At 47.5% G+C, this 27862-nt stretch overlaps 1 protein-coding gene across 4 annotated transcripts in view; it reads right to left on the bottom strand.

The window, feature by feature from the left end:
- The window catches only part of RBBP5 (RB binding protein 5, histone lysine methyltransferase complex subunit), a 570252-nt gene that overhangs the window by 105137 nt on the left and 437253 nt on the right, over nucleotides 1–27862 (bottom strand). Inside the window, exon 14 of one of the 4 annotated variants that reach the window (XM_069238526.1) lies at nucleotides 4321–4476. The exons of 2 other annotated variants lie outside the window; for them this stretch is intronic. In XM_069238526.1, the coding sequence (XP_069094627.1) occupies nucleotides 4397–4476 (80 nt within the window). In that variant the 3' untranslated portion in view covers nucleotides 4321–4396. Of the gene's footprint in view, nucleotides 1–4320; nucleotides 4477–27862 lie in introns of those variants that run through there. One more of the 4 variants, XM_069238527.1, reaches the window with a different exon arrangement.

Below are 27862 nucleotides of genomic sequence, written 5' to 3' on the forward strand. Positions count from 1 at the left end.
CCTTATGCCCTGTGTTAATCACAAACAATTATATGGCAGTACGCCCTATGGCGGAGTCTCCGGCCTTCTTTATTCACCCCTTGGGAGACTGCCTGTCACGCTACCAATTCGCGGAAGTCTTTAAATTGGCCCTGAAATCAATTGGAATGGATCAGCAAGGATACTCATCCCATTCCTTTAGAATTGGCGCAGCCACGGTGGCGGCGGCAGCAGGCCTTCCAGCGTCCGCTGTAAAAAATATAGGTCGTTGGTCTTCGGAATGTTACAAACGTTACATCAGGCCAGAGTTGGTGTAACAGGGACTGGGTTGCTCAGTGGTGATGTCTCACGCACATGTTTCTTTTCTTTCAGTCAGATGCCTCAGCGAGTAGTCAGGGTATTTGGGCATTCATTTGTCTGTTGGGCGGCATACCGGTTGCAACTGCTCCGTGGGTCGAAACCGGCAGACTTACACAAATTGGCTTTTCGTTGGTGCGGCATTGGCGGAGGAGGCATCACCCAGCTGCAACATTTGGTGGAATTGGCGAGTAGTCGAGGGGGACTGCAGTCTCCAGACCTAATCATCTTTCACTTGGGGGGCAATGATCTAGTGCGTTTAGGCAGGAAGACCCTTAGGGAGATGGTATTCCTGGAAATCACAAGAGTGGCAAAGCAATTCCCGGGGGCAGCATTCACCTGGTCACACATGGTTCCACATCGTAAGTGGGGGGCAGGGATAAGATCTCGAACCATCAATGTGTCAGTTCGCCGGCTGAATGCCGAGATAGCAAAACTCTGCCCAGGCCCTGGGCGCCTATGGAATATCCCCCACAAACTGCTGAAAGGCGTGCACATGTTTCACAACGACCAGGTGCATTTGTCTGACGAGGGAACCGATCAATTTATCCGTGACATGTGGGGTTTTGCCCGCAGCCTCTTTTTGGGTGGGGAGGGCGAAGGACCTTTGGGGCCCTGGTCGCCCTTGTGGCGGAAATTGAGATAAAAATGTGACTAGAAACAATAGGAGGGGGTCCCCAAGGTGGGGCCCCCAGGAGGACATCTGGGATAGGATCCTGAAGTTCTGAGCCAACCAGCGGATGTACACACCAGATCAGGGGGTAAGAGACCTCAGATCGCTGGGGGAGAACATGGGGCTCCAGCTCTTGGCTCCCCCCATTACACCCCAGGGCTGATTGGTGTTTGGAGGGGGGGCGGAACCCTAAACTGGAGGACAAGGCACCAGGTAGTCAGGGTAACCGTCCCTCCTACGGATACAGGTGAGACACGGGTCACCTGTGTGGTCCAAATGGTGGTTCAGGACAGGAAGGGATCCTGTCAGATTGGTTATGGTCACAAGTAATTTCTCAGTAACATGTAAATAAAAATGTTTTCTTTATTGACTAACCTTGCTATACTTGCTATTTAATGTTTGGCTTGTTGAAGTTATGAGTTATTTCATATGATGTCTTTAAAAAAAATAAAAGATACTTCTTCCAACGAATAAAGCTTGTCGTCTCGTGCATTCCTGGTGGGGGGAGTGTGGGCCGACTGGAGGCCTCCGGATCCTAAGAAGGTGTTGCACAACAATCAGGCTTGAGAGGGAGGAAACCAATTAACACCAGGTGGTAAGCAAAATCCATTAACCAAAACAACCAATATGATTACCGAACCTGGCAGCAGAGCAGCGCCTGCCCGTTGTCCCTTCTACTCATTGAGTATACGGTGTCTCCTGCTTCTCCAGGTGGCCAGCTATCAGGAATCCTCCGGCCCTCACCGCTATTCTAACTCTGTGTACCATCTCAGAGCAGAATCGCCCGGCTAGTCTTGTGACCACAAAATACTGGGGTTACGGAGTACCAGAGGCACTGTCGGTAATCGGTACTTTTTTCTTACGGTTGCGATGCCTCTGTCTCTCTGTTGCGAAGCTGCTTTTATAAAGTTCCCTTGCATCAGGAACCTGAAGTGCGAATCTTCATATGGCGACATTGATGGGATGACAACTACACACCATCGGTGCCACAGTCTTATCCCTATCGTAGCTGACTATAGTTCTCTGTAATTGGCTGAGGCGAGGCACTAGTGCACCCCCTTATGCATTTACCGTTCCCTGTATGAAGCTTAAACTAATACTATATCCTCTAAAATCTAACGAGTACATCCTCAGCCCCAGGCCTCCCGACAGAGGAGAGAGAGTTATGCAGCCCTGAGGAAAGGTTAGAGGCCAAAGCGGTTAACAGTGGAATACATGTACTGACGGCCCCAGTGCAGGGAAGGGATTGCACTATTGATCATTGTACTGTATGCAGGAATAGGCTGCTAGAGGTGTGGTCTTCCGTCATCAAAACCAAACGGCGCTCGCTGTCACTGGTACGGCCCTAGGGTGTTATTCGACATTGATGGACGCTCCAAATGAAGCAGAGGACGGCTGCATGCATTCAAACTAACCAACTCTCTTGTACTTTGGAGATCCTGGACTCATGAACAGAACAAGACCATAGTCTTTGCATGGCTTTGGAAGTATTAAAATGGACTTTGCGTAGAGTATGCATAAAAAAAGCAAAATCTTTGTAAATATAGGCCATGGTATGTAAAGCATGGATAGGAGCAATACATTTGGAGGCTTCAAACACTAGGCAGCAAGTTAAAGCCACCACAGGACGATTGTACATCTGTGTATCAACAGAGTATAAATATGTATGTACCAGGCTGAGAGATGCAGGTGCTCTTGATTAAGAAAAGATAAATAAAGCACTTTTACTTCCTTAACTATAGGAATACAGCAAGCTGTATGCTTCAACAGGCATCCTTGCTTTATGGGTTCACAGCGAGTACTGGTGAGCCTCCATCAGTGTCAAATTGCTGGACAGAATCATTCAAACTTATATTTAGTCAGTGATGGCGATGAGTTGAAGATGGTTACGAAAAAGTTCTCATTCACTTACTTGTTGAGAGTCGAAGGACAACACTTTTCTAGCCATTAGCCAAAACCATATGAAAAAGCAGAAGAGCTTGCAACATCAATCGATGCAAATGCTTGATAAGGGCCAACAAGAGAATGGCATCCATTGCACTTCAGGAAACAAAAGGAAGGACAGCGCCTTGTGGTTATTGGCCAAAGTAAATGTTTTCTCAGATGACTTATTTTGTGACCACATTTCTCTTACAGGTGACAGAGAAGAACACTTCAGAAGACCATGAAAGTGTAAAAAGGCTAGAAAAGCACCTACAAACAAGGAGGATAGTAGTGCAGCTATGAAACAGGACTGGCCATCTCATGGCCAACGCCATGAGATGCTCTGCATTTATAGGACTCAGAAGCCGCCAGTGGGGCCTTACCCCCAACACCGGTCATACACCAACCGACAAAACAGTTTAGTTTGATTGGAAGAAGTATTTATTTTGATATATACTTTCAATAAAATTCATAGAAACAATTTATGCAAGTCAATATATGCACATTACTCAAATAAAACATTTCACTGCAGACTTAAAATATGTACTGTTATAGACGATACTTTTTCATTTGTAACCATAACTTATTTTTGACAGGATCCCTTCCTGTCCTGAACCTCCATTGGACCACACAGGGACTGGTCGTCACCTGTATCCTTAGGGGGGGCGGTATCCCTGCTTCCTCTGTTCCTTGCCCCCATGCTCAGGGTTCCGCCCCCTCTCCAAACACCAATCAACCAAGGGGTGTACCGGGGCGGCCCAGGGCATGAGCCCATGACCACCCCAGTGGTCTGGGTTCCCTACCCCCAAACAGGTGTGTCCATCCGCAGGTTGGTCCAGGAGTTCAGGATCCTATCTCTGTTGTTATACCGGGGCCCCACCCTTGGGGTCCCCTCTGTTGCTTCCGGTTACTTTATCCTCTCTTTCTGCACCACGAGGGCGACCAGGGCCCCAGGGTCCTTCGCCCTCCCCACCAGAAAACAAACACTTAGCGAAGAACCACATGTCTGCCATGAATTGGTCAGTTCCTGCATCAGATAAATGAACCAAATCTCTATGAAACATTTCAGGTCCTTTCAATTGTCTATGAGGGATGTTCCACAAACGGCCTGGACCAGGGCAAAGCTTTGACATCTCCGCGTTAAGTCGCCTAACTGACATATTGATTGTCCTTGGTTTTATTCCTGGGCCCCATCTTTTCCGCTGCACCATGTGAGACCAGGCGATGGCTGCATTAGGGAAATGCTTAGCAAGCTTTGTTATTTCTAAGAATATTGCCTCTCTGAGGGCTTTACGACCTAAATGTAGCAGGTCGTTGCCCCCAAGGTGAATGATGATGAGGTCCGGGGATTGGAGCCCTGCACATCCACTAGCCAAATCAACCAGCTGCTGCAGCTGTTTATTTCCTTTGCCGCCAACCCCGCACCACCTGAAGGCCACGTCTAAGCTTGTCGCCGGATTCGGTTTACGGAGCTGCTGCAACCGGTACGCCACCCGGCGAACGAATGAATGCCCCAGTACCCAAACCACACGCGGAGCCATCTACTGCAATAAAGGGAAAATTGTGTGAGAAATGATACAGATTTTTTAGATAACACACATAACCACAGATTAGACCAGCTCTGGCCTAACGTAACGCTTATAACAGTTGGATGACCATCTGCCAATGACCTTAACCTCAGAGATGGGCAAGCCTGCCCCCGCTGCTAACATAGCCGCACCAATCCTGAACGAGTGAGGGGAGTAACCCAGAAGTTCTATGCCCGCTGCCTTTAGTGAGAATTTCATTACCACTGTAAATTGGTAGTGCAACAGACAGTCCCCATTTGAGTGTATGAATAGCGCCGTTGATTTTTCTAAAGGGCGCTCCTTTAGGTATGCATCTAGGTTGGCTACAGGACAGATAAGAGACCCCTGCGCTGCCCGCAGAGCAATCCTCACCCCTTTTCCTAACTGATCAGTCTTTGACTTGCGCAGCAGTATGGTGGCAGAGTTATTTTCGATTACTACATCTGGCCACTGGAGACCCCCTGCATGGTCGTTCTTGGATGTACCTAACATTTCCCCAATACGGAAGGCCCCATAGAAGGCCACAGAAAAGGCTGCTGTAAATAAGGCAGTCTCAAATGGGGATGAAGTAACTACAGTAACTGCGCCCAGCAATTTTTTTTGTAATTGGGGGGTTATAGGCCGCCTGGAGTCTACCCTGGGGCCCTCTGCTCTTGACCACCCCACCAGCACCTGCTTAATAATAAAGGCGTTGAGTTTAGAGTCCTGCCCTCTTAGCTTGGTGAAAAAACAGATGGCTGACAAGTTGGCCTTGGCGCACGACACAGGTTTACCATTGCTCTTTAAATGTTGCAAAAAGGCACAGATTGCTTCGGATGAAAACCAATCTGAAGAGTTCACTGATTTCAAAAACAGTCTATAATGCAAGAAGGCCCTTTCGTATGCCCCCTTCGTTCGTGTCGCCAAAGAAGACCCTACTAGGGCTGACAGTGCGGGACACCAATCCTCCACAGTGATGTTGAAAACTCTGTCATCCTCTCCGACGCCTGTGGGTGGAACCCCTGAAAATCCTGCATTAATGATCGAGACAAGGCATCAGCCGCATTATTATTTACCCCAGGAACATGTTTCGCCCGGAATGTGATGTTGAGTTTCAAACATTGCAGCACCAGATACTTAAGTAGTCTCAGCACCCATCTGCAGCTAGCTTTTTGTCTATTGATCGACTCAACGACTGCCATGTTGTCTGACCAAAATATTACTGTCTTGTTTCTCAATGTGTCCTCCCAGACAGATACTGCTACCATGATGGGAAATAATTCTAAGAATGCTATATTTTTGGTGAGACCCAACTCAACCCAATCAGTTGGCCAATCCGCCCTGCACCAGGCAGAACCTAGGATAGCCCCAAAGCCCACGCTGCCTGCAGCGTCCGTGAATAGGCCGAGAGAAGGGCTGTCGGCAGGGGGATGAGGCCAGATTACCGCCCCATTGAAGTCTTGTAGGAATGCCTCCCACACTCTCAAATCGTCCTTTACTTCAGCAGACAGCCTGGTGTGGTGGTGTTTTTCGGTCAACCCTGCCATAGACCTAGCTATGGATCTGGAAAAAGGACGGGCCATGGGGATGATCCTCAGGGCGAAATTCAATTGACCCACCAGGACTTGCAATTGGTGCAGGGTGACCTTGGTACGGGATAAGACAGTTCTGATGGACCCCTTAAAAACCTGAAGCTTGTCCAGAGGAAGGCGGCACTCACCCGCTACGGTGTCAATTTCGATGCCCAGAAAAGTGATGCATGTGGAGGGGCCTTCTGTTTTTTCTTGGGCTATTGGGACCCCGAATTCCTTGAACATGGTTGTCAGAGACTGCAGGGCCCAAAGGCATTTTTTTTTTGACTCAGGGGGGCCCAAAACTAGGAAATCATCCAAGTAATGTATTACATTTGCATGACCTGTACGCCTGGTGAAAAGCCACGGTAAAGCAGAACTGAACTGTTCGAAATAACTGCAGGACACACTGCACCCCATGGGCATACACTTGTCATAAAAATAGTCCCCCTTAAATTGGAATCCCAAAAGATGGTAATCTTCAGGGTGGACTGGCAACAGCCGGAAAGCTGCCTCGATATCTGTTTTTGCTAAGAGCGCACCCCGCCCCAGACCCCTCAGCAACACTAGTGCCTGGTCTACGTTAGCATAACGCACTGAACATAGAGTCTGGTCTATCGCCTCATTTACTGACGCGCCGCGGGGAGCAGATAGATTATGGATCAGTCTGAACTGCCCCGGCTCTTTTTTGGGTACTACTCCTAATGGGGAACAAACAAAATTAGATGTGGGTGGAGAAGGGAAGGGGCCAGCCAGTCTCCCTAGTGTGCATTCTTCAGCAATTGTTCTAGCCACCACGCCGGGGTTTCTCACGGCAGACAGAAGATTTCTGCAATGACCTAAGGGGGGGGGGACCTGGGATGCTGGAATTCTAAAACCCTGTGAAAAACCTTTAATCAGTAGTTCAGCTGAAGCCTTAACTGGGTAAACCTTCAGCCAAGGCAACAAAACCTCTAAATGAATGGGAGAAGGCAAGGAGGAACTAGGTACTGGACTTACTCCCCTCCTTAGCTTTGTCCTTCGGTTTCTTAAGGCATTTAAATTCGGGGTGAGAGGGCTGCCCACAAAATGCACAGGAGTGCCTGAATTTGCACGTCCCAGGGGGGCGTGAACATACTTTCCTGTTAAACGCCCAGCAAGACCCTTTTTTGTCATTTGAATACTGTGCTCGAAAGGGCTGCTTGCTGGGTAATTTGTTGTTCACGCACTCCAACCAAACATTTACTTCAGTCTGGTCCCAACCAATTGCTGGATCCTCTACCTTTGCCCTCCTGAAATCACGGTCATACTCCAGCCAAGCGTTCCCACCGTACACATGGTGAGCTTTTAAAATTTTGTTTGCATAAAATATCATTGACATACCAATTTCAGGCTTCTTTTCCAGCATGACCGACATGAACACATTAAAACCGAATAACCAATTCGTAATATTCTCTTCTATCTTTGGTTTTTTATCTGTAGATGATGAAGCTTTAGCATCTTTAGCCTTTGATTCTATTTCCCTTCTCTTAGCCCTTACCAGGCTAAAAATGTCAACAAAATCCCCTTTCCATATTTTCTCATTGATTTCAGAAGCCACATGTGCGGCTAACTTCCCTGGCCTAGATAACAATGTGTCTGAACCCGTGCCCTCAGCTGGCGCCGGTGTTTTTATGATGTTAACACCCTGTTCCATGACCTTACCATGTTCTTTTTCAACTGGAGGAGTCTGAGACAGCGAGCCCGGTGCCTGGCTGACACAGGGGCCTGAGGTAGTCACCTGCAATGAAGGAACATTACGCGCCGCTACCAATGCCTCCACCTGGCGCTTAAGTTCAAGTACCGTATTCTGCAATGGGTCACTAGCCCATGGGGTCGTGGGGGGTGGTGTTGGCGTTGGCACTGGCACAGTGAGATTGGCCAACATCTGGGATACTGACACCAACGTTTGAGTTGTCAGGTCCTGGGATGCCCCTGATTGGGCCATTGCCGCCTGCCCTTGCTCTGTGGTTGTGCTAGCTCCTGGTGCCACTCCCTGCACGATGGGTAATACTTGTGTGGGTACATCCTTGGTTGGTGCTGCTAATGCTGCTACAGAACGCCGTATGTCCGCTAGCATAGCTTCCACACCTCCCGCCGGACCCGTACTAGGCATCGCCACCCAGAAGCGAGGCCCAGCAATTTCTTCAGAAGGTGTAACCGCTGCAATACTGGGGGCCACCACGGTGACTAACTCAATCATAGGCGGAGGAGGTGCGAGGACTGCCTGAGGCGTAGGTTGTTGGACTACTGTCCCCCCAGTCTGTTTTTTATTCCTACGTTTAACTGGAGGAAATGCTGCAGGTGGTGCTACGTGCGCACGGCGCGGGCGGGAAGTGCCTTCCTCACCGTCATCTCCATCTGAAGGGGCAGCCTCCCCATCTGAATCCCCGCCCCCCCAATTTAGCTAGGACCAATTTCAGTAGTTGGGCAAGTTCAGGATCTGTGCCCTTCCTCTTACCCACCCTCACCCTATTAGATGCCATAATGTAAATGTTAGGTAAACAAGGTATAAGCAGTGGTAAGAAAACCTGCTAAAGTTACTTAACCTGAAAGAAATACATTTGTTAACACAATGCCCACAGTACGTTTGCAAAAAACACAGTGGCTGACAGACCTATAACACTGTCCATGCAATACAGTTTACACAAGTTCAATTGGCAACAATAATACCAACATGAAACAATTATAACATGGGAATAAGCACCATCAATAATCAATATCCTAAAACCCCTTAGCTCTAACCATGAAACCAAGTGAAGAATGGGGGGAGATTTAATATTTTACCCAGAATCACTGTACTGCCGATTTTGCCCTAGCGCCACAGCCCTCTCCCACGTGGAACCCAAAAAAAAAACCTGGGGTGAAACCCCTAGAAGGTGAGAGCACGCACAGAACAACCACCTAAAAACGGAGTTAGCCTCTGTGCGCTCACTCACCTTGCTTTCCCTGTAGAAATGCCCAAACACTGATCGATTGACAAGGTCGCTCCCCTGCGCTTCGTATTGTGCGTCCGATCCTCCCGTCTGCCTAAGCACCGCCGCTCGTCTCTACAAGGTCGCTCCCCTGCGCTCCAAAATGTTTACGAGTCCAATCCTCCCGCCAGGTCATCGATAACAGGCCCATCCGTTCGGGCCACCGCGCAAGAAAGAAGAAGGCTGAACCTTCTGGGGGAGGGGGGGGGGTGCTTTTATACCCCCCCACCGGTGCGCGGCGGCCCAAACCGGTCCGGCCCTGCCGCCGACCACCGACGTTCCTAGGACGTCTGACTTCCGCTCACACATCTCGCGAGACGCGCGAGCGGAAGCACAAAGGCCAGCCTGCGCACAACTAGTGCGAGTGCGAGGGCCAGGCCCCGGCGTCCCCGACCCCTAAGGGGCCGCGCTCCCCCCATGTTGGGGGGACGCCTTTCCAATGCTGCAGAGACTTTTTCAGAAAAGAGGTTATATGGCCAGGCTATGATAAACAAAACAGAAATAGGTTACATAAAGAAAGCAATAGTAGAGCTGAGTTGGTGCTATAAATAGCGGGGGCAGCAACTGAGCAATAAAACAGCAATTAATGATTGTAAGCTCACAATGACTCGAAAAACCAATGTTGTTGAAATCAGCACATTATGTAGCACGTAATGAATTATGTAGCAAGAAGTGTGTGGTGGGTTGTCCACAAAAAACCTTCCCTCCTGGTCTCTTTCAGCTGGTTTTCTAACATCCGCAGAAAAAAGATTGATTAACTGTAAGATTTTAGGGTGCCTTCCTTTATTATTCTTATTTGGGTATTCTTCCTTTTTCTTAATAGATAAAAAAAATGGTTGAGAAAAGAGAAGAGGAAGAAAAATAACCAAAAAAAACCCAGGAACTCCTTGTTTTGTCTCTGGTCTTTCCAGTTGTCTTTGTGTAACTTCTCTGTTATATATCTCTTTCTGGGTTCTCCTAGTTCTTCAGCTGTGTTGTGAGGTCTCCTTTCTTGTCTTGTCTTTGTCTTTTTAATGGTCTCTTATTTTGTTTCCTTTCAGACACATCTGGGAGCTCTTGGATATCACTCCTGGCATGCGGAAGAGAACACAAGATATAGCAAAAGAAGGTAAGCAGGGAGGGGAGATTTTCAATCTCTATTTCTTAGTATAAAGGGTTAAAGGGGGGTGAGGGAATCAGTGGAAAGGAACAGTGCACTCTCTGTGTTCCGCTTATTTGCTTTTAAGTTTCCCAGTGATTTTATGTGATGGTGAGAAAGGAGAAACAAAAGAAAGTAAGAAAGAAAAACAAATTCTCTCTCAGGCACTTTTAAGGTAAGTTATTAAAGGCATTCTCCTTGTTTTTCAGTTTGGCATATAGTATACTTTGTGCCCCTTTTCTTCTCCTCTTTGCCTGTTTTTATTTCTCCAGCTGTCTCCCTTATTGTTGCCAAATAGCTACTTATAGCCCGTATACGGGCATACCTGCTCTAGCCACGCCCCTCCAGGGACGTGGCAGGTTGTCTAGTTTTCTCTTCCCCGTCGCTCGCTGCTTTCGTTCAGCTCCTCCTCACCGTCCGTGTCTTTTGCTGCACTGCTCTCTCTTGCTGACAGCGTCTTTCCCCGAGCAGTTCTTCGCTGTGATGGTATTCCAGCTAGTCACGTATATTTCCTCATTGCTCCTGCCAGCCGTGTGCTCTACTACCTCCGTCCTGCTCTCCTTAATGACCGCGGGCTGCGGTTTTCCTATCAGGTTCTTTTCTAAGCATCATAGCAACGCAACGTTTTGGCACTCCTCCGTAGGCCCCGATCATGCGGAAGTTATACAGGGTATCGTAACCCTGTTACAAGGTGCTAATCTATAACCATGTAGAAAACATTTAGCTTTCAGAATCACGTAATTCCAAGTAGCCTTCAACATTTGTGGCCCAAAAATGAGGCTTTCTTAGAATGTTCACTCTAAGTCCCTCAATCTGGATGTTAAACTCTATACTCTTATTTCAAGTGCATCCCTTGTACAGCACATGGGCCCACAACAGCAGGATCATGGTCCAAGGTTGTTGTCAACTACCCAGAGTCAGCGGCACAATCACCACAGCAGAGTCAGTCACCAGACCTCAAACGTTCAACTAAGGCTTGGCATCCAACACAGCCTCAAACACCTGCATTAGGAAGGTGGTGGAGTAAGAGAACCAGGCAGTCAGGCAAGGTATGTCATCTCCAACGCTTAAGAATCTACAAAGCTGCCATTAGGAACTCCAAAAGAAATTACTATTACTCATACATCTCTGAAGCTAAATGTATGTACAAGGAACCATTTAAGATAATCAGGGTAAAGCGCCCCCCAACACCGGTGGTGCGAGAGACTGGCCTAGGCGTGGGGGTGGAAGCACAAACAAGAGGAATCGTAGCGGCTGCGTTGGTCGCTAGCCAGTTCCAGCCGCTGCGTGCCAGTGGGGGCTATTTAAGAGCCCCCCCCCCCCCAAGAAGGCTCGTCCTTCTTTTCCGGACCCGGCGGCTGGGCTTTGCTGGGGCCCACTCCAGGCCTTGATCACGATGTTTGAAGACTTTGGGGTCCCTTTGGCTCCAGATAAGACAGCTGGACCATCTACTTGCATTACCTTCCTAGGGATAGAGATTGATTCTGTGGCAGGTGAGTGTCGCCTGCCTAAGGATAAGCTACAGGTATTCAAAAAGTCCATACAAACAATGTTATCACAGAAAGAAGTCACCCTTCACCAACTTCAGGTACTGGTGGGTCAGCTGAATTTTGCTCTGAGGATTATTCCCATGGCCCGCCCCTTTTCTAGATCAATCGCTAGGTCAATGGCTGGGCTGACTGAGAAGCACCATCACACGGTTGTCGCTGGAGGTTAAGGGGGATTTAAAGTTGTGGGAGGTTTTCTTGCAAAACTTTAATGGAGTGGTAATTTGGCCTCATCCGGCGAATCCCAGCCCTACTCTGGGGCTTTGCACTGATGCAGCCGGTAGCATGGGTTTTGGCGCTATCCTGGACCCTCTGTGGTGCAGGGCGGATTGGCCTTCAGAATTGGTCAGCTTGGGCTGGACAAAGAATATAGGGGGTCATTCCAACCCTGGCAGGGCAGCGGAAGCACCGCCAACAGGCTGGCGGTGCTTCCTGGGCTATTCTGACCGCGGCGGAAAAGCCGCGGTCAGAAAAGGGGATCCGGCGGTTTCCCGCCGGTTTTCCCCTGGCCCAGGGAATCCTCCATGGCGGCGCTGCTTGCAGCGCCGCCATGGGGATTCCGACCCCGTTCCCGCCAGCCTGTTTCTGGCGGTTCTCACGGCCAGAACCAGGATGGCGGGAACGTGTGTCGTGGGGCCCCTGGGGCCCCCTGCACTGCCCATGCCACTGGCATGCGCAGTGCAGGGGCCCCCTAACAGGGCCCCATACAGATTTTCACTGTCTGCTTTGCAGACAGTGAAAATCGCGACGGGTGCCATTGCACCCGTCGCACCCCTGCAACTCCGCCGGCTCCATTCGGAGCCGGCTTCCTCGTTGCAGGGGCTTTCCCGCTGGGCCGGCGGGCGGCCTTTTGGAGGTCGCCCGCCGGCCCAGCAGGAAAGCCAGAATGGCCGCCGCGGTCTCCTGACCGCGGAGCGGCCATTCGACGGTAACCGCATGGCGGGCGGCGCCCGCCGCGGTCAGAATGACCGCCATAGTCTTTTTGGAGCTCTTCCCTATTGTTGTTACGGTCACTATCTGGGCGGAGGAATTTAAGAATAGATTTGTAATCTTTTACAAACATGGCTGTGGTAGAAGCCATTAATCGTCAAAAAGCTACATGCCCATTGTTTCTCCGCCTGCTAAAACGTTTAATTTTAACTTGTTTACAATACATTACATTCCGGGCTAAACATGTACCAGCGATTTATAACAATGCTGCTGATGCCCTGTCTCGCTCATTAATGCAGGACTTTCTGCGATACCACCCTCAGGCGAAGGAGAAGATGACAGAGTTCCCAGAATCTCTGTGGAAAATTGGTGTCCCGCCCTCCCAGGCTTAGTAGCAACATCTTTAGCGGCGCGTACTAGGAGGGCTTATGAGAGCGATTTTTACCAGTACAGGCGGTTCTTGCAGGTGCAGCAAATTTCAGATTTATTCTCAGAGTCAGCGATATGTGCTTTCTTACAGCATTTAAAAGACAAGGGACGACCTGTTTCTTGTTCAAAAGCTTACCTGGCTGCGATACGTTTTTTCGCTAGAATTAAGAACATGGTGGCACCTCTGAACACTTTTATTGTTAAACGGGCTCTAGCAGGTTGGGCCAGGGTTGTCCCAGTTAGGTCAGACTCTAGGCGTCCAGTAACTGCCACCTTGCTAGAGAATCTTATGAGCGCCCTCCCAACAGTTTGCTCCTCGCCGGCTGAGTCAGCACTATTTTCAGCAGTGTTTTCGATAGCCTTCTACGGGGCATTCCGCATCAGTGAATTGGTGGGCTCTTCCAGGGGCGATCACGCAGGAGGGTTGCAGAGGGGAGACGTGGTAGTCAGTGCAGAGTTATTATCAACTGTCCTGCACAAGTCAAAAACGGACCAGCTTAAAAGAGGTGTGTGCATTACACTTAGTGCCGCTATTGGTTCCCCCCCTCTGCCCTGTGAAACTGACAAGAGCTTACCTCTTGGTCCGTCCGTCCTGCCTTGTTCGTCCACGCTAACAGGGAATGTCTTTCCCGCTACCAATTCTTAGAGGTATTCAAGATAGCGTTGAGGGCGATAGGGGTTGACCATCAAGGGTACTCCTCCCATTCCTTTCGAATCGGGGCAGCTATGCTGGCAGCTACCGCGGGCCTGCTGCTGTCCACAGTGAAAGGTATCGGTCGGTGGTCATCGAATTGCTATAGGCGGTACATTAGGCCTGAACTGGTATAGTCACAAAACTGGTTTCTGAAATGTGATCTCCTCATGCTCTTTTCTTTTCATTTCATTTCAGTGCAATGTCACAGCATGTAGTATGGGTCTTGGGGCATTTGTTTGTTCGGTGGGCGGCGTACAGGGTGCAACAGCTCCGTGGGTCAAATCCAGCAATGGTTCAAGGCGTGGCTTTTCGTTGGTGCGGAGTTGGCGGAGTGGGAATCGCCCAACTCCAACAGTTGGTCAATTTAGCAAAAGGATTTGAGGGGCTCCAGTCTACGGATCTCATCATTAGTCACTTAGGAGGCAATGACTTGGTGCGACTGGGTCGCAAGGCACTAAGAGAAACGATATTCATGGAGATCACAAAATTGGCAAAACAATACCCAAATGCAACAATTGCCTGGTCCCACATGGTGCCTCGATGCAAGTGGGGCGCAGGAATCAAATCAAGGACAATCAACGTCTCAGTACGCCGACTTAACGCCGAAATGGCCAAACTATTCCCTGGTCCAGGGCGGCTATGGAACATTCCTCACAAACTTTTAAAGGGTCCTCACATGTTTCACAATGACATGGTGCATCTATCGGATGCTGGTACCGATCAGTTCATTCATGACATGTGGTTTTTTGCTCGCAGTCTTTTCGCATGTGGGGAGGGCGAAGGACCTTTGAGCCCCTGGTCGCCCTTGTGGCGGAAATTGAGGTATTAAAGTGACCAGAAACAACAGGGGGGTCCCCAAGGTTGGGGCCCTGGGAGGACACCAGGGATAGGATCCTGAAGTTCTGAGCCAACCTGCGGATGTACACACCAGATCAATGGGTAAGGGGCACAGATCGCTGGGGGGGCCATGGGGCTCCAGCTCTTGGCTGCCCGTTATACCTCGAGACTGATTGGTGTTTGGAGGGGGGGCAGAACCCTGAGCATGAGGACAAGGAACGGTGTAGTCAGGGTAACCGCCCCTCCTAAGGAAACAGGTGAGATATGGGCCACTTGTGTGGTCCAATGGTGGTTCAGGACAGGAAGGGATCCTGTCAGAAAAGATTTATGGTCACTAATTTGGTATCTCATGACTTGTAAATATTTGTGTAATGTTTTTATAAAGGGGGGGGTGTGGGCTGACTGGAGACCTCCGGATCCTAATGAATTTAGGAAGCCATCAGCAACGTTGGTTGATGTCATGCCTTCAGAACAGTTATGCAATGCCTTAGCATATATTTTTCTAAAAGACGGCTGGAAAACAAGTGACCCTCTTCAAATTGCATGGAGCTCCTGGATTCAGAGGCACATGTTTGGAACAGTAATTCTCAGTTCTCCCGTCACTACCTCCTCTTTGTTTCCTGCAGCACACCCACAAGGGCCCCCTTTCTAGTGTGGCAGTCTCTGGCCTCAAAACCATTAATGGATACTCGGTTCAAAAAAGGTATGTAGGATCCCAGACATCTCATTTTAAACCTTTCTTCTAAAAGCAAATATTAGATATATTGATTCCAGGGAGCTGTAGGTCTTTTTACTGCACCCACATAATTTACATGCCTTGCTAGTTTCCAAAAATCATAAAAAAGACAAAAAACAAATCGGACTCCTAATTTGAATTCTGTTCCTGGCAGGGTACAATTGTGTTCGATGACCATCTGGTTGGACCTGATGAAGACTCTGAACAGAAATGGGGCAGGCACTTTTATACTAGTGGAATGCTCAGCAGCCTTCAATACAAGTACCGTTCCAACCTTAACAAAAGACTGTGTTGGACGGGCACTTAAGGAAAGTGTTTGGACTACTTCCTTTCTTATTTCACTTGGAGAGCTAGATGAATTTGAAGCCCACTGTACAACTCGTGACCGACAGCAGGGATCTACCACTGAACATAGCCCCCCCTCCAGGGAAGGTTGAGTGAATGCATAGAATAGTTTGATTGAGCACACAAGACTTAGCTCAAAAACCAATGACACTTGAATAGCCACTAACCTTAAGTTCAAGAGCAGCATGCTGCCTGGCATAAAGCGCTTTAGTGCTTTGTTAGTGGTAGTAAGTGCTATATAAAAGCAATTACAAATTATATCTCAAGCTATCAAAAAGTTCACCCGGGTGGGACATTCTTCTCTGTATAACTGGCACTACTAGTAAGCGCTATATGAATGCTAAGACACAATACAGCACAAAAGACTAAAATTCAATACTGTTGTATAATTGGAAGTAAACAGACCCTCTTGCCTTTGGATGTGCCTTCAAAATCAATTTCCTCTACCACAGACAATTGATAGAGGCTTACAGCACTGGCCAGGGCTGTGTTGGGATCATTTACGCTCAGCACAATGTTCCTCTACGTTGCAACCTAAATACATATAGAAATAGAATTCATCCTCTTGCGCCTGCCAGCTGATTTCCTGAACAGACTCCAGTGCACCGTTCGGCGACCCTAGCGGCTACTAGCCAGTAGGCCCATTTAAGGACTACCAGGGGGCCCTTGGACAGACTAGAAACCTAAGTGAGTTACATTCAGCAGGTATTAGCAAAGCCTACTGCTTCCCAGACAACCTTGTGAATTCAAAAACTGATGTAAATCTTCTGAGCTCTGTCAATGACAGACTGTGATCCTGAGCGTCAATCACTGACCCACGCCAGACTGAGAACAAACAGATTCCAGACTGTTCTCCTCTTTGAACTGGTCCCACCTGCTCATCCTTATAAGACATTCATAGACCTTACCAAACTGCAATCCTGGCTAGAAGATGCTTCACTGGCTACTGCCAAATTATTATTAAATGAAGGCTCTACGAGCATGATCCACCAACCAGGTACCATGCTCCCTTCCTAGAAATTCAACTTTAACGTTTATCTGTTTCTGCTTGCCTTTTCTAATATCCAGTCTTTAGTACCTATAGGTTATTCAGACAAACTACAGGACTTGGCTGTAATCAACCTTCTGATGTTTTAGCTGAGCCTACTCTCTTCCTGGCTGACTCAGCAGGCTACAGATGATGGATCATCCAAAACACATACTGTCCAGGAAGCCGGAAACAACCTCAAATGATAAATGCCCTTGTTTCCTGTCAGGTATTATCTGTTTCCTGTGTCCATTGTCCAACACCAGACAGCACATCACTCAGGGCTACCTCAGTGCCTACTGCTGCATTGAGCGATCCCACAACTGCCATACACCTCATCAAGAACAATTGGATGACTGTGAAAGGCTGGACCCTATGTGGGACTATACAAAGCTTTCTATCAACTTTAAAGGAACAACACCTCAACTTGCATCTGCTCCCAACAAATGGACAGTTGAGCTAGATGATAAGGAAAGCTGGTAAGACAATGTTTACTAATAGCCACTAAGCCTACCCTCAAGCTCTTAAACTACTGTCCAGCCAATTCCCATGCAGCGGGTCTTCAGAAACATGGAATGTGAATGTGACCCACTCTTCTCGCTCTCTTCTTGACACAAGTATGCCTAAACACTCCATCTATCCACACTTCTCCCAACATCCTTTAAAGCCTCAACACATGACAGCTTTTAATACTCCTATCCAGTCCACCCTTCAATAAAACACTCATGCAGACTCCGGCAGACAAAGCTCCAGTCAGCAACCATTCAACAAGAGCCCTGAAAGCTCTTTGAAACCATTCCAGTGGCAGCAGCACACGTTACAAATACAAGCACCATAACACAACATGAGACATGCCATCCGGAAGACACATGGTGTAGGAAGTTGGATCTGTATGTACTATTTCAAAGTAAGAAATAGCATGCACAGAGTCCAAGGGTTCCCCCTTAGAGGTAAGATAGTGGCAAAAAGAGATAATTCTAATGCTGTATTTTGTGGTAGTGTGGTCGGGCAGTAGGCTTATCAGAGGGTAGTGTTAAGCATTTGTTGTACACACACATGAGGAACAAACACTCAAAAGACAATTCCAGGCCACTAGGTTTTTATATAGAAAAATATATTTTCTTAGTTTATTTTAAGAACCACAGGTTCAAGATTTACAAGTAATACTTCAAATGAAAGGTATTTCACTCAGGTATCTTAGGAACTTTGAATCAACACAATATCATGTACAGTTCTGGCAAAAATGGCAATAAGCTATTTTAAAACTAGACAGTGCAATTTTCAACAGTTCCTGCGGGAGGTAAGTTTTGGTTAGTTTTTGCAGGTAAGTAAAACACCTACAGGGTTCAAAGTTGGGTCCAAGGTAGCCCACCTTTGGGGGTTCATGGCAACTCCAAAGTTACCACACCAGCAGCTCAGGGCTGGTCAGGTGCAGAGGTCAAAGTGGTGCCCAAAATGCATAGGCTTCAATGGAGAAGGGGGTGCCCCGGTTCCAGTCTGCCAGCAGGTCAGTACCCGCGACTTCGGAGGGCAGACCAGGGGGGTTTTGTAGGGCACCGGGGGGACACAAGTCAGCACAAAAAGTACACCCTCAGTGGCACAGGGGCGGGTGCAGAGTGCAAACAGGCGTCGGGTTTACAATAGGTTTCAATGGAAGACCCAGGGGTCTCTTCAGCGAAGCAGGCAGGCAAGGGGGGGCTCCTCGGGGTAGCCACCACCTGGGCAAGGGAGAGGGCCACCTGGGGGTCGCTCCTGCACTGGAGGTCGGATCCTTCAGGTCCTGGGGGCTGCGGGTGCAGTGTCTTTACCAGGCATCAGGTTCTTTGAAGCAGGCAGTCGCGGTCAGGGGGAACCTCTGGATTCCCTCTGCAGGCGTGCTGGGGGGCTCAGGGGGGTCAACTCTGGCTACCCACAGGGTCGCAGTTGCCGGGGAGTCCTCCCTGTAGTGTTGTTTCTCTGCAGGTCGAGCCGGGGGCATCGGGTGCAGAGTGGAAAGTCTCACGCTTCCGGCGGGAAACGTGTGGTCTTTAAAAGTTGCTTCTTTGTTGCAAAGTTGTAGTCTTTGTAGAACAGGGCCACTGTCCTTGGGAGTTTCTTGGTCCTTTTAGATGCAGGGCAGTCCTCTGAGGCTTCAGAGGTCGCTGGACCCTGGGGGACGCGTCGCTGTTGCAGTTTTTCTTGAAGTGGGAAGACAGGCTGGTAGGGCTGGGGCCAAAGCAGTTGGTGTCTCCGTCTTCTCTGCAGGGCTTCAGGTCAGCAGTCCTTCTTCGTCTTCAGGTTGCAGGAATCTATCTTGCTTGGTTCTGGGGGCCCCTAAATACTCAATTTAGGGGTGTGTTTAGGTCTGGGGGGTTAGTAGCCAATGGCTACTAGCCCTGAGGGTGGCTACACCCTCTTTGTGCCTCCTCCCTGAGGGGAGGGGGGCACATCCCTAATCCTATTGGGGGAATCCTCCATCTGCAAGATGGAGGATTTCTAAAAGTCAGAGTCACCTCAGCTCAGGGCACCTTAGGGGTTGTCCTGACTGGCCAGTGACTCCTCCTTGTTTTTCTCATTATCTCCTCCGGCCTTGCCGCCAAAAGTGGGGCCGTGGCCGGAGGGGGCGGGCATCTCCACTAGCTGGGATGCCCTGTGGCGCTGTAACAAAGGCGGTGAGCCTTTGAGGCTCACCGCCAGGTGTTACAGTTCCTGCAGGGGGAGGTGAGAAGCACCTCCACCCAGTACAGGCTTTGTTACTAGCCACAGAGTGACAAAGGCACTCTCCCCATGTGGCCAGCAACATGTCTGGTGTGTGGCAGGCTGGCAAAACTGGAAGTTGGGTATGTTTTCAGGGGGCATCTCTAAGATGCCCTCTGGTGTGTATTTCACAATAAAATCTACACTGGCATCAGTGTGCATTTATTGTGCTGAGAAGTTTGATACCAAACTACCCAGTTTTCAGTGTAGCCATTATGGTGCTGTGGAGTCTGCGTTTGACAGACCCTCAGACCATATACTCTTATGGCTACCCTGCACTTACAATGTCTAAGGTTTTGCTTAGACACTGTAGGGTCATAGTGCTCATGCACCTATACCCTCACTTATGGTATAGTGCACCCTGCCTTAGGGCTGTAAGGCCAGCTAGAGGGGTGACCTATCTATTCCATAGGCAGTGTGAGGTTGGCATGGCACCCTGAGAGAAGTGCCATGTCGACTTAGTCATTTTCTCCCCACCAGCACACACAAGCTGGCAAGCAGTGTGTCTGTGCTGAGTGAGGGGTCCCCAGAGTGGCATAGGACATGCTGCAGCCCATAGAGACATTCCCTGGCATCAGGGCCCTTGATACCAGGGGTACCAGTTACAAGGGACTTACCTGGATGCCAGGGTGTGCCAATTGTGGAGACAAAGGTACAGGTTAGGGAAAGAACACTGGTGATGGGGCCTGGTTAGCAGGCCTCAGCACACTTTCAAACATAACTTGGCATCAGCAAAGGCAAAAAGTCAGGGGGTAACCATGCCAAGGAGACATTTCCTTACACATGGACTCTCCCTCATTCCCCAAACTCAAAAATGTGTTGCAATAGAAACTGACAAAAGATCAGCTCAGACCTGAGCACACAGAGGAATACCCATCAATGGCAAAAGATTAATTATTCAGTACTAAGGTTGTGTTTTACAGTCCAGTTCACGATAGTTTAGATATATGTCCCCTGGAGTCAGTCAACTTTTAAAAAGCTGGGGTTAGGAGCTATGGAAGAGACCCACCAACGGTGTACACATTTTTGCTATCAAGAGCAAACTATGGATAATATGTGGGTGCAAATACCTGAAAACGTCTCCCCACACAAAACTGATTAATGTTCCTGCGAGCTTTGTTTTCTAAAAACATTAAAATTCAGCTGCTGCCATAATGTGTCTGTTTCTTTATGTGCAAAATTATTCCCTAGCAGAGGAGATCTACTGTAAACATTTTGAAGGTTTAAATACATCTTCTTTGCTAAGGAAGCTAAAAAGGATAGTTTTCCCAAAAATGGATATTGAACAAGGGCTCTTTGGGGCCCTCTGTTTCAGTCATTCACTAGCTGAAGAAAAAAAAACGTACCTTCTTGCCTGCCATATGCCAGTGCTACGACACAGAGTCACCAGAAGGTACTCAATGATGGGTGACTACTCTTATTTACCATTGTATTGCTGTTCCCAGGCTTACCACATTTTTTCAATTCAAATAGATAATTATTGCATTGGTGCTAACTTTTTAGTTTACCTCCTCAAGCTTATTATTATTTTTTTTTAAATTGCATTTGGCCTGCAAAAAGGTGTTTTGAAAGTTTAACTAAAATATACTGCTGATTTTGATTACGCTTTCACCTAAAAAAGCTGGTACTAAAAATTGTATTCTTAAACTCGGTAGGGCCCACAACAGTGACATTTCCCTGGGAAGGGATGTCCCTCAGCCTTGTTATTAGAATTACTGCTATCTTAGTTGTTGCCTAGGGCAGTAGCTCACCACTTTTTGACTCCTGAGGACCTCCAAAGAATCACTACTGGAAGCTGGGGATCCCCAAGCAATTTGTATCATTTAAACATTTTTGTTACCTGTCAAAATGAACTTCGCTGGAGGTGGTGGAATCGGCTGGAAGAGTTGGCACTTGCCTTTCACGAACATAATGCCACGCTCTCTCTTTGCTTTCACTGTTTGGGGTTTGTTTCTTTTTTACAACGATTTATAGAATAGGATTACAGGGCACCTTCTAGAAGTGTCTGCAATACATTTGTATCTGAACAATATGTTATTACTGTCATAGAACACAGATGAAGTATTTTAAGGTTTCCTAAAAATAGTGTCTACTTTTTGGATAAAACTATTTTAGTGTGGATTATCAAGTGATCACCCCTTCCGCCAAGTTGGTAATGACAAAACTAAAAACACCAACACTGCTACCTAGACTTCCCTTTTGTAGGAAAGTGCCACTGTTGGCATGGCTATGCCCCCACTTTTTGCCTGATATTGATGCCAACTTTGATTGAAAGTGTGCTGGGATCCTGCTAACCATGCCCAAGCACCAGTGTTGTTTTTCCAAATCCTGTCCCTTTGTTTCCACAATTGGCACACCCGTGGCACACAGTTAAGTCCCTAGTAAAAGGTACCCATAGTACCAAGGGCCCTGAGGCCAAGAAAGGTCCCCAAGGGCTGCAGCATGTATTAGGCCACCCTGGGGGACACCTTACCAAGCACATGCACACTGCCTTTGCCGCTTGTGAGTGCTAGTGGGAAGAAAAGGCAAAGTCGACATGGCACCCCTCTCAGGGTGCCATGCCCACAAACCACTCCCTGTGGCATAGATAAGTTTGGGATCAAACTTCTCAGTACAATAAACCCACACTGATGTCAGTGTGGGATGTACTGAGAAAAACACCCAGAGGGCATCTTAGAGACGCCTCCTGTATATTAGCCAAACTGCTAGTGCAGGACTAACTGGTCTGTGCCAGCCTGCCACTTCCGGACGAGTTTCTGACCACATGGGGTGAGAGCCTTTTGCGCTCTCTGTGGTCACACCTCTCCCCTGCAGGAACTGTAACACCTGGCGGTGAGCCTCAAATGCTCAAGCCTCTTGTTACAGTGCCCCAGGGCATACCAACTAGTGGAGTTGACCCCCGCCCCGATAACCCCATATTTGGCAGCAAGTCAAGTGGGAAAATTAGGAAAAACAGGGAGGAGTGACCACCCCAGCTAGGACTACCCCTAAGGTGTCCAGAGCTGCTGTGAACCCCTCCCTGCAGAATCCTCCATCTTAGTTTGGAGGACAGGGACCAATAGGGTTAGGATAGTGTCCCCCTTCCCAAAGGAGTGAATACAAGAAGGGGCCACCCTCATTGAGATTAGCCATTGGCTACTGCCCTCTGACCCCTGTAACACCCCTAAATCCAGGATTTAAGGGCTCCCCTGAACCTAAGTCATCAGATTCCTGGTGACCTCACGAGAAAAAGGACTGCATAGTTGAAACTCCCTGAGAGAAGAAGAACAACACAAATTGACTTGGCCCCCTGCCCTACCAGCCTGTCTCCTGCTTCAGACTGTTGTGTAGCCATTTTAGTTATAGCTCCATGCACGTTATTTTAGCATACTTGGCCTACCGCTGTGCAATTTAACCTAGATATATTTTATTCAGCTTCATTTATTATTTTAACAATAGCCACTTTAGCGGTCTTGTTTTATTCCTCTCTATCTAGCTGTTTTCGCCTAGGCCAGCACTATGTTCTCAAACAAGACATTCTTTTTCACTCTGTTCTTCTTTCAAGGTTGCAGTAAGATAGGTTGCTGGTAAACATGGTAAAAGTTTTGTATCCGGTATTCATAGAAAAACATACATCTTTACGTAGGGACATTTTCTCAGAACATCAGCTGTTTTAATATAAACACATTTCCCTGTCCCTTACACGTCAGAGGGAGATTCCAGCCAGAGGACCACAAATATATGCTGATTGCTGAACGCTTCGCTACAGCTGCTTATGCAGACTTCAGGCCTTTGCTCAGGTCTGAGGGATGATGTCTTCCCCGTGGAACCTGAAGGGAAGACTTAGAGCTTAACATGCTGTGCTCTAATATAGCCTAGGTAGGAATTAGTCTATTGACTCTAGTGACAATATGGTAGTGTTATTTCTATGCCTCACTCTCCTTGTCACAATCTAATCTTGTCATGCCGTATCGTCCTGGTTATTGCAGTACATGCTTTGCTATCTAAGATGCAGTTTGCTTCATTAAAACCTTATTGAAACATATACTGCCTCTTTTTGTCATTGTGTATGTGAGACTAATGTAACTGAGAGAAAATGGATGAGACCTGAGTTACCATGATTTCCTTGAGGAGTCAATTAGGTCATGCGCTCAGCTGCCCAATCATCCCTGCTCTTGGGTAGAGATGAGGCACTGCTACTTAGCCGGAGCAAAACCCGGATTAGGGTGACAGGTGTCACCTGTAGTGAGTTCCGACTCCGTCTCCCACGCCGCAGACTATTCTGCTACTCAAAATCCAGTAGTCTCATTAAAATAATGAGAGCCTATACGACATGGCGCCACCAACATTTGGTCAGGCTCTAGTATTTGGGTCCTCCTGAGTATCTCTGTCTTACTATATACAACGACGCCTCAGTACTATATACGTACTATATACGGAGTTGTCCGTGGTATTGAGGATTTCCTCCTCAGCTCAGTAGGGAACACCTATCTGACGCTGGAGTTTGTTCAAGCTTGAACTCTAAAAGGATATCCCCATTTGGTGTGCTTATCTCTGAACAAATTTACCATTTAATATGGCGAATCCGCAACAGGTAGCAATTGCAGTCAATATGAGACAACCCCTTACTGCACATTTATTGGCACATGGCCTAACGGCCCAGGGGGTCCGATAGCATTTGTGGTTGACGCACATGCAGCTTATAGAACAGAACTCTTCTATTCTTGGGTCACATTTCCAGCAGTTGATGGGAACATAAATACATTTCATAATTATACACTTGCAAACGCACCTGGACAATACAGAGCATATGCATATTTAGAAATGCCATTATATTACCAAGAACATATTAATTGGCTTGATGGTGCTTTACCCCACACAATTTTACCTGTTAGGTTAGGTCCTCTAAGTAATGATGGTCCTATCTGGCCTTTATTGGCCACTTATACACATCACCCGGCAGTAGCGAACCTAACGGTAGCAGAAGTCCATAGCTTATATACTGATCTACGGCAATATACAGGCGATTAGTGCAGTTTGTAATGCAAACATTAGACACAAACCCAGCATGTGCTGCTCTGGCGCAACCACATGCAGTAACACCAGGCATTAATCCTGCGACTATACATTCGATTATGGGTGAGGTACCCACCAAACGAGGAGAAACTCCGTTTTGGTTAGCTCAAAAAATAAATGCGCTAGAAGCAGTATTTCCACATACGGGACCTCAGGATAAACACAGAATACTAACAATGTGCTTGCCATTTGGGATGGTTCCCACAATAGATAACTGCAACACATGGGGCACGGTATTTGCTGCGCTCTATACAACCGTACACAGACACTTGCAAATTTGCCAGAAGTGTTGAAACAAATTCAAGATGAATACGGGGTTGCCCCGGCCCCGGACTTGGGGATGCAATTAATGAGCAACTTTGCCACAGTATCCTCAATTATTTTAAGTAACCTTAAAGGGGAAGCAGTGGCACTAGCAGTGCGCATGCGGCTCTGGGATGTTCCTCCACAGGATCAAGAATGAGGGCTGCCTAAGATTATCGCGGAGACCTACTCTAGCATTGGTCGAGATAGTCTGTGGGCCAGACCAACAAAACCACAATTCCAAGATAAATCTAATAAAGATTTTACCATGAAAGCTCCTGAGGATAATAAACTATAGGATAAAAAAGAACAAAATCCTAAAAAAGAAAGGGGAGAATCTCCGCGGAGACCCCGCAGAATACATACAATCTTAAAAATAGGGATAATATAAAAATGCCTGACAGATATCAATATATTAATACACGCCAATCTCGTTCCTTTCAGGGCTCACCGGAAAAACACAGTGAGAGAGGTGGGCGGTCAGAGCGAAGAACTGAGTATGTGAAACCGAGACAGGAATCACAATGCTCAACAGAGGTTTCTGTTAAAAAGGAAGAGAAACCTTCTCAACAAAAACCCCAATTTAAAAAGAAAAAGGGGGCAGTAGTTGCAGTTCGACATGCCACTCAAGAAGAGGGTTCTCTTGAAGAACAAGGAATGGGCAGTAACACTACTAGACAGCGCGACAGAGGTCACAATAGTTCGCCGGAATCTTCTAGAGCATCTGGAGGTGAAAGCAACTGATGACTTCCTAGTAGAAACTGCAGACGTGCGTGTCTCAACACCTGACGGGGTGTACAAAGTAACGTTGGCACCCGCATTATATCACAACCACGTAGGCTGGGACAAAGAATCCCCCTACCATGTAATTCCGATTAAAAACCAACCCCAACCTCAACCCCAATATCCAAAAAAACATGATGCTAAAGCACCCTTGAGGGAAATCCTCACACAATTGGAGTACCAGGGTGTAATCGAACCCCGTGTCTCACCTATGAATAATCCCTTATTCCCAGTAGCTAAACCGGACCATTTGTGCAGAATAGTCTTAGACTACAGACATGTAAACAGTCATACACGCACACATGCTAAACAAAACTCACATAGTACAGCACTTATGAACAACATAGTGCGCAAAAAATACAAAACAACACTGGATATTTCCAATGGTTTCTTCTTCCAAAATATAGCGCCTGAGAGTAGAGACTTAACAAGTTTCAGCGCACTAGGCTCCCAGAAAAAAATCAGTTGTTGGGGTACAAGAACAGTCCAGGACTGTTTACACCTCATGTGACTTCAATATTGCACAACATTGACCCTGAAGCATTGTCCTATGTAGATGATATTTATCTCACGGATGATGAATTACTGCAACATTTAAGACGGGTAGCCTGCATTGTTGTGGGATTTGCCGAGTTCGGCTACAAGTTCAATTTCACAAGACAAAAAAAAAAAGTCTTCTTTAGCGTCCTGTTTTTGGTGTATTAGCTATCAAGTGAAGGAAAGAGCCTAGGGCCACAAGTTTTGGAAAAATGCACACAATTACATCCTACAAATACTATTAAAAAACACCAATCTCTATTGGGTTTCCTACATTTTGGCAGAATCTACATTCCTGATTATGCAATACGCATAAAACCTTTATATGATTTGATACATCCTGACTTTTCAAGTAAATTTTGGACAGTCGAACACACACGCATTCTCAGAGACCTGCAGACAGACATGCTTGCAGCACAACACTTACACACAAGGGGCAACAAAACACATTTGGTCATCAGAGTAATTGCTGATGCCATTGGTTTCACCTATGTAACTTTTAATGAGTGTGAGACAGTCCTGATAGCAGACAAATTTGTACTCAGCAGCAGGACACTTCGCTCCCACTGAGAAAATTCTCACTGCTGTACAGATGGCTATCATTAAAGAAAGACCTCTGGCCCAAGGCAAACGCATTATTGTAGTGTCTCCCATTCTGGCCTTTGAGGCTTTCAATAAAGCCAGTGTTCCAAATGCTAAAGCATTACATCCACATTGGATACAATGGGCAATGTCTTTGACAGCCACTGATGTTCACTACATTTTTGACCCAAAATTACAAACTCAAGAATTTTTGCAATATGAACTAGAATACCCAGTTCCAGCAATCACACTACCTATTGATCAGTATCAAAGAGTCATGTACACCGATGTCTCAGCGCAACCTGCAATTGGCACAAAGCATCAATACTGCGCTGCTTGCGCAGTCGTAAGTGGCTACATGGAGGATAACCCACTTAGGTGCAAATACAGACAAGGACATATGGACTGCTGTGAAAGCTATGTCTGAAGGTACGCCCTTACCCAAAAGCATTTCCTGCTAATTATTCCTACCGATCGGGAGGCTGCCTAAACACTGAGGTTAAAATACCAAGCATAGGGGTTTGAGAAATTCCCAACAAATACATAAGACCAGAGTTGATTAAAGCAGCGCATGAGGGGGCGGCATCTGCCCATGCTGGTGTGGCGGCTACAATATAATTGTTACAAGCCCATTTTTGGTGGCCAGACCTATACAAAGAGGCCAAGCATTATGTCTTTTGTTGTGACATCTGCCAAAAATGTTTAGTTTTCACTGCTAAACGCCCACTGCAGACACCCCTCCTAATTTCAAACAGGCCAATACAAGGTGTATACTTGGACCACTGTGGTCCCCTAACACCGGACAGTACATACAAATACATTTTAGTCGCTTCTGACTCATGCTCCAGATTTCTATGGGTATGGCCACAACGCTCGGCTGACGCTCGGACTGTTATTGAAGATTTGCGAGTCTTTATCAGTATATATGCAGTTCGGACCAGGGCCCTGCTTTTGCCTCAGGGGCATTCAGGGACGCCATGGCTTCATTAGAGGTGCAACTTCAGTACTCGTCTCCATTTCATTCTGAGGGAAATAGTGGCATGGATCGATTAAACCGTGATTTAAGGCAGTCCTTAACAGCCAAAGTCTTAGGTACGGGTCATAATTGGCTTAATCACCTGTATGGAGCCCAGAGAGTAC

The sequence above is a fragment of the Pleurodeles waltl genome, chromosome 6, assembly GCF_031143425.1.
Source record: "Pleurodeles waltl isolate 20211129_DDA chromosome 6, aPleWal1.hap1.20221129, whole genome shotgun sequence".
NCBI classification, from domain to species: Eukaryota; Metazoa; Chordata; class Amphibia; order Caudata; family Salamandridae; genus Pleurodeles; species Pleurodeles waltl.